Here is a 12,714-nt window from a genome sequence, read left to right on the forward strand (position 1 = left end):
AAAGCCCCACAGTTATGGAACAGGCTTCCACTCTGCACACAATGTACATATTATTTAACCATTACGTGGCAATTAGCATACCTAACAATCTCTCTCTCCCTCCCTTCCTCCCTCCCTCTCTCGCTCTCTCTCTCTCTGTCTCTCTCTCTCTCTGTGGAGCTACACATGCTGCTGAGGATGGCCCCACAAGGACACCCTAAATTACATGAGATTACTTTGGATGGTACCACTTAGAAACCACGAAGATGGCATTGGACTTCAACTGATATGAGCAGTTTTGCTACGATGGCTTAGGACTACATTTGATACGATAGCATGTGCATGACATGTGCAATTCCCACAAACAGTTGTGCACTCAAGTCTCAGTGAACAGTTGATAGCTTCAACAAAATAGACTTCATGTGTAAACTATAATGAACTTTCGTGGTTATACAATTGCACTTTTTTTTGACCATATACTATACAGTCATAGAAGGGAATTATTTATAATCACACTATCTGGTGTCACCTATATGAGGATGGGTTCCCTTTTGAGTCTGGTTCCTTTCAAGGTTTCTTCTTCATATCGCCTCAGGGAGTTTTTCCTTGCCACCATCGCCTCTGGCATGCTCATTAGAGATAAATTCATAAATTTAAAATTTATATCCTGAACTTATATATTTCTGTAAAGCTGCTTTGTGGCAATGTCCATTGTTAAATGCACTATACAAATAAAATTGTATTAAATTGAATAGTTAAGGTTTCTTGGCTTCATCTTAGGGTTCTAAGTATCTTTTCTGATAGAGAAACAATCTGTTCCCCAGAATGGGTTTATTTTTCACATATGCTTTACAGTACAGTGAAATTCTTTTCTTCACATTACCCAGGAATGGGTCAAAGCCAATGATACGGCTCTCTCCTTGAGCAGAGAGGGTTAAGGCCTAAAGGGCCCATCAGTGGCAGCTTGGCGCTGCTTCTGATCAGTAACCCAAAGCCTTAACCGCTTAGCCACCACTGCCCATACGTAGAACCTTTAAGGAACCTGAAGGGTTCTAGATCTTTTTTCACCAGAATGTACACTGTTAGGAAATCAACAAATACATATTGAGGCATGTCACAACTCATAGGGTGCCAAAATTATTGAATTTTATTAGCTAATTCACTGCATATCAGGGGGATTAGTCAGTGATTAGTTGACTAATGCAGCCCTGATGAGGCATCTTCTCTGTGTAGTCAGTGTGAAGTGTGACAGTGATGCCCCTGCACATGTGTGAGGAGGAACTCGTCTTCTGTTACTCTCTTCCACTGCCAATTTATTTTTGGATCCATAATGTCCTGCACTGCCAGCTTCTGGAATGCTCCGGCCTGCTTTAAGGCTCTTCCCTCCCCTCTGCTCTCGCTTCCCATTCCCAGTGCCCTGACAGAGCAGTGTGCAGTAACACTGACCCCACTTCCACTGAGTTGTCGTTGTTCTCTCCGTCTCTCTGAGCGATGGAGAACAGTCCTCTACAGGTGCTGCATCTCGACACCGCTCCGTATCCTGACCAGAGACCCGGCGCCAGCGGCCTCAGGAAGAATGTCCGTGTTTTCCAGTCCCAAAGGAACTATCTTCAAAACTTCATCCAGAGTATCTTCTCCTCCATCGATCTGCGAGACCGCCAAGGCTCCACCATGGTTGTGGGAGGAGATGGACGTTACTTCAACACCAGCGCGATCCAGGTCATAGTACAGATGGCTGCGGCCAATGGGGTCAGTTGCTACCTTTTTATAACCTTCTCATGATTGTAATCTGCATATTTGTTTTTCTACACTTCAGCACTGTTTGTTTTCATTTCTTATCTGTCTCACACATGCAGCCTGTTAAACTTACTTGCCTTTTTAAAGTCCTGTAATATATGCCAAATTTGCTGTCTGAGATTTAATAATTGTATTTTAAAAACAGTTACACTGACAACAATGCAGCATGTAATTTCAAATGATTAGCAAGAGTCAGGTGCAAGCAAACTGCAAAATGATCCTCTTAAATAGAGCTAATTATGTAGATCTGCTTTTGTTGTTGTCTCCTGTCCAACATGGATATTTGTTCTCGACACTTCAGCTGGGGTAGTGATATTTATAGATGGGAGATTGTAAATAAATTATACACCAACTATAAATGTTTTTCTAATTTAGCCGGTCAGATTCCAGCACAGGTGGAGAAACATGAGTGTAACTGCTGTAGTGTTAAAAATCCCCCAGTGGTGTATCAATGAAACGATGCCTTTTTTTTTATTCAATCCAAAGGTCATGGTTTTAAATATTATTTTCCTCTGCTAAATTAATACATGCACAATGTAACTGGAGATAAAATAGTGATGACTTTCAGAAGGTTCTGTATTTTCTTTTACATTTTATCACTATCAGTGCTACAGACAAATAAGAAATTTACAGCATGCACAAAAGATTTACAGAATTACAGAAGGAACAAAGTTTAAAGCTTTTAAAAAACAATTTTTTTCTCCAAAGATCTAAATATGTGCATTTTAAGGATTTTTTTTTTCTGATCCTAGTTGGATGATTGCTTAATTAAAGGAAGGTCAACCAATTATTTCTGTAAATAAAACTCTTTCAAGTGTAACAAATGTATTTTTTACATGTAAATATTGCAAATTTTGTTCAAAAATAATATTCTCTATTATTTTGTTCATCAGTATTAAATATTATAGACTTGAATGTTAACCATTTTTGAGCAGGAAAATGGATGTGAATGATTGTGTTAGTTTAGGTGAAGTGATAGTATATTTAAGGTGATTGAAATCCTCTGCAGCTCACCTGTCCTCTATTAATTACCTGTCTCAGATAGGCCGTCTGGTGATTGGTCAAAATGGCATCATGTCCACACCGGCTGTGTCGTGCGTAATCAGGAAGTTCAAAGCGATTGGTGGATTTGTGCTCACTGCCAGTCACAACCCTGGAGGACCAGATGGAGATTTTGGCATCAAATTCAACATTGCTAATGGAGGTAAAATGATACCTGAGTAGCAAATATAAAAATGAGTTTTATATCTAATTACATAAAAATAAATATTTTTGTTTTATTTTAATCTGCCTCAAAGGGCCTGCTCCCAACGCTGTGACAGATAAAATCTTCCAAATAAGCAGAAGTATAGAAGAGTACGCCATCTGCCCTGAACTCACAGTGGATCTGACAACACTCGGCAAACAGAGTTTCGACCTGGAGAACAAATTCAAACCGTTTACAGGTAGGTGAAGGCATTTCTGGTGGCCTGGATACACTATATGGCCAAAAGTATGTGGACTTCTGACCATCACACCCATATGTGGTTCTTCCCCAAACTGTTGCCACAAAGTTGGAAGCACACAATTGTATAGAATGTCTTTGTATACTGTAGCAATTTCACTTAACTGGAACTAAGAGGTCCAAACGTGTTCCAGCTTGACAATGATGGTCAGGTGTGCACATACTTTTGGCCGTATAGCGTATTACATAGATGAGACAACTGCTTCACTACTGATGAGTGGATCAACATCTTAAAGATCATAGCACAAGTCGACTTGCCTCAGATTACTACTACCAGACATACATTTCCATAGATTTATTCTATTACTTTAATACTAAAAATAACAGGATGTCATGTTATAGTAAAATACCAAGTGATAATGTGACTGTTACTAACATTGATTTTCCCATTAAAGCAGGTACCCCAATTGTTTTATTCCTCTTATACCACAGCAGCGGTTTGCCATTGATTACAATGTTTTACTTACTAATGAACAGCACATCATACGTTTTATCTGTTTGTAATTACATTTAATGATGTGGAACGTCCATGAAACAAGATAGTTCCTGTTCTCACTTACAATATAGCAGCTATAAACAGTTGTTCCCTCTCTTTTTCCTCGCTTTTTTTAATAAGAAAAAAAATGCAGCTTTTCATGTTACAAAGAAACCACAAAAAAGAAAAAACTCCTCTGTCCTGAAGATGGCGGAAAACTTAAGTTACAGCTTTACCTCTGACTGTTAAAAACTTCACCATATCAATGATCCAATTAGTCTGTTTATGAAGAGCTTCCACTGTACAAGTCCCTGTGAATGAGATGTTACTATAGAAACGATAACTTAGGATTAGGATGAGTACATTAACTCATCAGTGCTGTGGTGTAATAAACTAATACTACCTAATACCATCTAGTACTAGATGGTTTATAAATAATGTTTTTTCTGTTATCTGCCTCCTCTGAAGTTGAGATTGTGGACCCAGTGGAATCCTATGCCAACATGCTGAGGAACATCTTTGACTTTGCGGCGCTGAAGGAGCTTCTATCAGGCCAGAACCACATACGCATCCGGTTAGATGCCATGCATGGAGGTAGGAACTCTACTGTTGTGAAAGTTCTCTTCTTTTAACCATTATACAGATCAATATACTGATGCATACTTTTGAGGGCTGGTTCATCTTGACAGAGTTTCCAGCCAGCTATTAAATGATTAAGAGGAGATGTCTGACAAAACACTAAAACCAAAGCAGGATTTCCCCTTTCACATAGGAAGCCTGTAGCATTTACTGCACTCTTGAAATGACATTTTAAAAAGCCAAGGCAGCCAATTCTCTGTCTCTGATCCAAAGTGAAAAATTCAAATAGCATAGTGTGTGAAGGGGGGATGGGGCTGGGATGTGGGGGTTCATCTGGTCATTCATTTCACTGATGAAAAATGCTAAACAAGATGTTATCACTCCATTTCTGATGCAGGATGTTAAATAAAAGAAAGTTTCTGTAACTGAGTCAGTTCAGATCTAATCACTTGCAACAACAAGCGTTTCAAACATCTAGCTGGAGTCTGGCATACTGTATGTGGACCTGGCACAAAATATGTAGACCTTTTTTGTTTTATTTTGTTTTGTTTGGCAATATTAGTACTGCCTGGCCTCATGACAGTTCTAATATTAAAACTTCAAGATATATTCCTCAGCCATTCATAGCAGTTTACAATATCACCAGTACATAAATTACTACATGTTTAATGATAAACATATGTTATTGTTTGGAATAATGTCTTTTCTCAGGTCTTTCTCATATTTTTTTCTGTTACATGAAACTTTCATCAACCGTACAGAATTACATGGTTTCTAGTTTAAAAAAAAAAAGATCAAGATAAGGATCTTGCCTTAAGAATAGTTTTTATTACAGGGGCATAAACACTGAACAAAAATGCTTCAAACCTGGATGACAATATGTAGAAGTGTTCACAATAACAATATTAGGCATTTGAATATCACAGTGTATCAATCAACCACATTCCTGAGTCTGGGGTTCCTGGGCAAGATTGCGAGACTGACCCTTCCATCATAATCTTACCCTGACCTTAGGAAAATATGTCCAGACACATAAGCAACCATAGTGCATGTTTGACAATTTATTTATTTGCTTGTTTAGCATAATAATCGTGCTAGAAACTGTAATAACCAAACATCTCTACCTACTACCTAGTTTTGTAATGTTAGGAAGACAGCGGTTTAGTCAAAGAGACTCTGGGTCATCAACTAATAATAATTTAGATAATTTGACCTCTGGATTGAGAAGGTCTCATTATGAAGGAATTTCTTGTACATTTTTGTAAATGAAAATAATTACAACTAATAAAATAGCAACTATCATAAATCACTACTGATAGTTTAGCTATATATAGTAAACTAGGACACAATGCCTTATCTAGGACACTGCCACAAGTTCAATATAGCTAATGTTAAAGTGCACAAAAGTAATTTTTGTAAACTAACTCTCATTCTCCTTTAAATCTCCATTTATGACTGTCTAATATTGTACCCATCACCTTTTGGACTTTGTCTTCATGTCCATCCTGAAGTGGTTGGCCCATATGTGAAAAAGATCGTGTGTGAGGAACTGGGTTCTCCTGCCAACTCGGCCATTAACTGTGTCCCTCAGGAAGACTTCGGTGGCCAGCTGCCAGATCCGAACCTAACTTACGCTGCAGATCTGCTCGAGACCATGAAGAGTGGCCAGTTTGACTTTGGAGCTGCCTTCGATGGTGATGGTGTGGGTGTTTTTAAAGAGCTACACCATTATAGATTAACAGTTCATTCTCCAATGCCTTTAAATATTTTCATATGAAAATATGTCAGTCAAGATTAGTTTAGGAACTAATCATTTTCCTTGCAAAAAGTCATAGAAGTCATGTGACCACCAAAATAGCAAGGGTGTCGGTTACCTAGTTAATCTCAAACCCAGCTTACCCTGTGTCTCTTTCTCTCCAGGACCGTAACATGATCTTAGGGAAAAACGGCTTTTTCGTTAACCCCTCAGATTCTGTTGCTGTAATTGCATCAAACATCTTCTGCATCCCCTACTTTCAGCATATGGGAGTGAGAGGCTTTGCCAGGACAATGCCCAGCAGTGGAGCGCTTGACAAGTAAATATAACCTTCATAAATTAATGTGCAACTTCTCATTTATTCTAGCACTATGATGGTTTTTATCATAGTGCAAGTAACTTTAAAAAGACCACACAAGAGTGAAAATGGTGTATAGATTTGAGCTGCAGTCACACTAGAAATTTGCAGTTTGTATCTCCTTGTAAAAAACAAGATTGGCGATGATAATAAAAAAAATATCATTTGGTACACACTGCAATTTATCTGTGACTTAACATTCTGGTTACAAATTCAAGGATTTATTCTAGTTGCAGCATCAATGTACATGCAGTTGAGCTGTTAATTTGGTTGCTAAATCAAGTTCTAGATCAGGTTTTGTTGATTGAGAGAATCTATCTAGCTTGGTATTCTGTTTGAGCTCATTGCTAGCAAAAAAACACACAAATGTAACAAGACAGTTATAGCATCTAATTCAACTTCCCAACCAACTGCGGGCCAGACATTTTTATGGCCCAGTTTATAGTTGGGTTGGGACGTATCATGCCTGCACACTGCTAAAATTAGCGCTTTATTCATTTTGGATCTAATGCACTGAACTACAAAGGGCCATCTAGTCACAGCTCAACATGGGTACAGTAGTTGTGCTACTGATCAATGATATAAATTCCCATGTTACTTCAGCACAGAGGTTTTGGTCAAGAACAAAAAGAATTTCACTAAGCTGAATGTTACAAAAGGCTATCGTGACTTTGTCTTTAATCTCGTTTTGATGGAACAATGAGGTCAGAAATATAACATAGCACTCGTTCATTGCAGTGTGGCCATAGCAACCAAGATTCAACTGTATGAAACTCCACCTGGTTGGAAGTTCTTTGGAAAGCTGATGGATGCTGGTCGCCTTTCGCTGTACGGAGAGGAGAGCTTCGGCACAGGTAGCTAACGTAATGAATGCTGTGAATGGTTTATTTATTCATCCTTTATACGATTATAAAGGCTCTCAAGTGTGTTCCATGAAGCTTAGCCAGAGGGTCCGTGATTTTTACAGTGGTGGACATCACAACACACCATTTTAAAAGTTATTATATTTATTCTGTTTGATTGGTTACTTGAATTAAATGAGTTTAATTCAAACTCAAATACAATTAGGCCTATAAATATTGTCAACCTGGACCTAATGTATACTGTCAGTGGAAACTTCAGGAATAGCAATCTCTATAGCACTAATAAACAGACAAATTATACATGTTTATATAACGAACTAAGGAAATTAATCTACTGGAGGGTGTCTGTGGAGTTTATATAGTTAAATGAGGTTCCCAGCTGCAAATAGTTTGAGAAACCCTGACCTAGTGGAGGATGGGTTCTCCATTTAAGTTTTTTAGGCTCTTAAATCATTGATTTTAATCAAGAAAAGAAGTTAGCATGAGAAGTTTTGATAATGTTTGATAATATCAGTGACAACGATTTTTTTCCTGTATCTTAAAATGGTGCAGTTGTAAATTTAAAGACCGTTAATATGCTGATATGAACTGGTACACAATCACACATCACATCAAGCTTGTTTTCCTGTTTTCAGGTGCAGATCATATCCGTGAAAAGGATGGGCTTTGGGCTGTGCTCGCCTGGCTCTCCATTCTTGCTTTTAGAAAACAGAGTGTTGAGGAAGTCATGATCGATCACTGGAAAACCTATGGCAGGAACTACTATACCAGGTCTGGGGTGATGAGGATTTTAAATAAACTCTTGACATAAAAGAAAAAAGTGAGAAATACAAATACAAAAACAAAAAGGTGCCCTGAGAAAGATACCTAAACTAATTGTGGGTGTCATAAGAGAAGTGCTGAGATGGATGCAAGTGCAGTTGAATTTCTTTTTAATAAGAGAAAGGCAAACAAATCCAAAACTGCAAGTTCAAAGTCAAGAAGCAGGCTAAGGTCAGGCAGTCAACAAACAGGACAAACAGGGCTAAGGCAAAATCAAGACTCAAGAAACTAGCAACAGGTCAAACCAGATCAGCAAATACAGAACAGAAGGCTTGGTAACATCAGTAGTACAGGACAAACTGAGAGTATACTTTGAAAACTGTGGATGAGTGAAAGTCTCTTTTAAAGGGTGCTCGTGTGTGTGAGATTGTGAACAGATGTGCTCAATCAAAACTCAGGTGACTGAGAGCAAGACAGAGGGTGTCATTCTGGGGAGTGCACTTGAGCAAGACCCTTAACCTTCAGCTGCTCACTTGTATAAATAAGATAAATGTAAGTTGCTCTGGATAAGGGCATCAGCCAAATGCCATAAATGTAATGTAACTTTAAATTTGTAATGGGGTATGAATTTGGTTCATTGTTACATTACATGAAATCTCAGGTTCATTGTTCTAAGATCTAGGCAAATACCACGTCCTTACAGGATGTTAAGGCCTCTAAGAAATGCAGAGTGTACCAGATTATAGAGCAATACATTTTTTTTATAAAGAATGCAGCTAATTTATATATCTGTGCATCAGATATATTTTGTATGTCCTAGCCCATTTTTTCAGACCAAATCACACACCAAAATTAGTAAATACCAATAACCTGTAAATATCAGTAAAATCACCTTAATTGAGAAATGTAATGACAAAATTGTATTAGTTTTTATCCTCTTGTCTCAGTTCTCAATGTGGTATTCTCTTCTGTACCTGGCAGGTACGACTATGAAGACGTGGAGATAGACATAGCAGTGGACCTGATGCTGGATCTCGAGGTGGTCATTTCAGACAAGGCATTCGTTGGACAGATATTCACAGTAGGAGAGAAAACGTACGAAGTGGAGAAAGCAGACAACTTTGAGTACAACGACCCTGTAGATGGAAGCGTCACAAGGAACCAGGTAATGCAAATCATTTCTGTGTACCACTCCTAAGAGAAACAACATAAAATCCTGCTGATCTACTAATAAATATCTAAGATATAAAAACAAATCTTCCTTTCAATAGGGCCTGCGAATTATATTTAAAGGTGGCTCTCGCATTGTTTTTCGTCTAAGTGGAACCACACTGGGTGCCACAATACACCTCTACATCGACAGCTATGAGAAAGATGAAAATGAGATTTTACAGGATCCACAGGTAGTTTGAGCTGCATTTCATTGTTACTGTATTAAATATTTTGTACGCTATTTAGATGTTACTTGATTTCAGCTTCACATTAGATTTTTAAACTTTACAAAGACAAACATAAATTGAATATGAATTCAGAATAACTTATGAATATGACTTATGAATAACTCCAGAATTATTGGTTCATGAAAATGAGCAAACATTAGTAAATAAAATGGATAACACATATAATGAGTGATATTTTAATCTACACTATTTGGAATACTATTTACATTTAACAACATTTTTTCAAACACAAAAATTTTTCTTGAGTAATTCAGTATTGGTTTTAAAATTATCTGGACCCCATAATTAATTAGTTTTATTTATTTGTTTGTTTGTTTGTTTATCTATTTATTTCTTGTTAAAGGAAATGTAAGTTTTTTGTTTGAGAGTATTATTTGATACATACAATCAATACACAGTAATTTTGGATGCCAGTATGTCTCAAACTGACTATAAATTTTAGAATTGTGTTTATTACAATTTAATTTAAATTATCTTGTACAAACTAAAGGATTAACTTTAGTTATTCTGAGTAGTGAATACAACTGACGACTTGTCGGTTAAATGAATCCCAAATGACTCACTTCTCCCTACGCAAGTGCACTACATTAAATATGACGTAATGACGTTCTACGCCCTACATAGTGCACTGTGTATCCTGTAGGCAGTAGTTTGGAACACAAGCTAAGACCGCCATTTTGATTTAACGGTCGGTTTATTTTTTATTTATTTTTTATTTACCTCAGGTGAAGTTGGCCGACCTGCTGAACATAGCGCTGAAGTTGTCGCAGCTGCCTGAGAGGACGGGGAGAACCGGTCCTACTGTCATTACATGATATATATTTGTGTTTTTTGTCTACGTTTTTTTGTAATAAAATTCGCTTTTTGAAAAAAAAAAAAAAGTTGTAGTGGCGTTTTGTCATGTGTACTCACCTCCTCGAGCGCGCGTCTGTATGTTCGCGCGCCAGTTTCTGTCCAGTGTTGCTAGGCAACGGCAACAGAACGTCGACACGCGCCTTGTCAAACATTAACATCCAAATGTAAGTGAAGTTTCTTAGTGTTTTACTCACAAAATTACTCTAACACAAATGTAAAACAAACAAAACGTTGGCAGGCACGTAACATTTGAACTGTAATAGCTTTTTTTTATAACTTATAACTAGCTGATACTACTAATTACTACCCAATTCCAGCAAGCCCTTGTCTGTGATAACTTATTTTTGTTATAAATTTCCATGAACCATGAAACAATGAAAAGTTAGCTTTATTTGTAACTGATTCAACTTCTTCCTGAGAAAACCTCACCTGTACATTTAGGGTTGACTTCAGTTTATACCTGTCTTTGTGCTTTAGGCTGAAATCTGTCCAGCACTTCATAACCTTAAGCTTCAGAGTTCCAGTATGGAGGTTGCTGAGACTCTCTCAAGCCAAGTCCTCAGGACCAGGGGGCATGAAAAAACCAGAGACAGGGAGTAAGAATGTATTCACAACATTCGCAACATCTAAACTGTAATATTGAAGAGGAAGGCGTCATTGCAGTTTATACAGAAAAAAGTTTTTTTAAGTGCTTTAAGTCTGTACTGATATTCAATTCAATTCAGTTTTTTATTTGTATAGCGCTTTTCACAATGGCCATTGTTACAAAACAGCTTTATAGAAATATATAAACTCAGGATATAAGTTACATATATTTATATATGTAATAAATATATGTAATATATGTTTAAATTTATACATAAATTTATAACTTACAAATTTATTAATTTATCCCTAATGAGCAAGCCAGAGGTGATGATGGCAAGGAAAAACTCCCTGAGAGGACATGAGGAAGAAGCCTTGAGACTCAAAAGGGAAACCATCCTCATCTGGATGACACCAGATAGTGCAGTTATAAATAATTCCCTTCTATAACTGTGTACTACATGGTCAAAAAGTGCAACTGTGTAAACAGGAAATTCATTATAGTTTTCACATGAAGTCTATTTTGTTGAAGTTATGAACTGTTCACTGATGGAGACTTGAGTGCAAAACTGTTCATGGCAATTACAGTCCTAAAACTATCATAGCAAATGTAGTCCTAAGGCTGTTAATATCAATTACAGTCCTAAAACTATCATAGCAAATGTAGTCCTAAGGCTGTTAATATCAATTACAGTCCAGAGTCATCTTCATGGTTTTTAAGTGGTACTACCCACAGTGATGTCATTGCTTTTTAGGCTCACAACAAGTGACAATATGATACTGAGTTTTATATTTAAGATGTCATGGTGTTTAAACAGTATCTTTATTAGATTGCAAAGATGGCTGACCCGAGCAAAGTGTAGACATAAACGCGTGTGTCTCCGTGCTCACTGAAGTACTCTCATGCACAACAGTTGCTTTGCCCTCTCACTTCACAGCTCCATGCTTGTGAATATCTTTGTGTGAGTGCAATTCCCACCTGAGCCAAGCCTTGAACCTCCCACTGATGTATTTATTCCAGGGTTGTGTGCAGAATTGCCTTTGAGGAGTATCTCAGCGAGTGGGTTAAAATCGCCACCACAAGAGCTGGACATTTGATGGGGAAAGAATGTAAGTACGATACATAGCTACAATGTTAACAGAACACTTACCAGTGCATTACTGAGAAATGCTACCATGCTCATGGAAGACTCCATGACTGACAGGCACAGAGACTGTACCTCCTTTACTGCTGATATTTCTATTTCCCTCCTAATTTTCCCTCATGCACGCCATTTTGGATATTGAGATATATATTAACACCAATACACCTTTATTTACATAAGCACTTATCTTTCTGTCATTGATTTTTCCAGCGCTGGATGAGCTGCTCAAGCATCCACAGAGGTTTGCAGCCCGTTACGGCTTCTCAGGCACTGAAACCGATGAGCTTGTTGAAGAACTGCGCAAAAAGTGAGCTCCTTGATCCAAACAGTGACTTTCACTAAAAAAAACTAAAGCTGGTTCACGCCATCTCATCTTATGGTTGGTCGTTTGTAAAATCAGTCAAATAGTGTCTTCTTTAGTAATGAAAAGTACCAGACTCTATAATTAAACCTAGAGACATCTCGCACTTATCACAAATTCACTGGTGAAGACAACAGGGAAATAAAAGTGCTGATGTACTGCCAAGTCCCGTGTTAGCTAGTTAAGAGTATTAATACACTCCAAGGCTGTGCATGAAGGAATAACATTTACAGAC

The 12,714-nt window shown here is 37.6% G+C and overlaps 1 protein-coding gene across 1 annotated transcript; it reads left to right on the top strand.

Moving 5' to 3' along the window:
* The first annotated feature begins 1,362 nt into the window (after positions 1 to 1,362).
* Positions 1,363 to 10,396, top strand: LOC113539841 (phosphoglucomutase-1). The gene is made up of 11 exons (XM_026935910.3): positions 1,363 to 1,728; positions 2,818 to 2,980; positions 3,075 to 3,221; positions 4,224 to 4,349; positions 5,846 to 6,036; positions 6,255 to 6,409; positions 7,187 to 7,302; positions 7,947 to 8,082; positions 9,055 to 9,238; positions 9,345 to 9,476; positions 10,259 to 10,396. The coding sequence occupies exons 1-11, from the start codon at positions 1,471 to 1,473 to the stop codon at positions 10,346 to 10,348; spliced, it is 1,698 nt and encodes a 565-aa protein (XP_026791711.3). The 5' UTR covers positions 1,363 to 1,470; the 3' UTR covers positions 10,349 to 10,396.
* The last annotated feature ends 2,318 nt before the right edge of the window (positions 10,397 to 12,714 follow it).

Source organism: Pangasianodon hypophthalmus, chromosome 4, assembly GCF_027358585.1.
Source record: "Pangasianodon hypophthalmus isolate fPanHyp1 chromosome 4, fPanHyp1.pri, whole genome shotgun sequence".
Lineage (NCBI taxonomy): Eukaryota > Metazoa > Chordata > Actinopteri > Siluriformes > Pangasiidae > Pangasianodon > Pangasianodon hypophthalmus.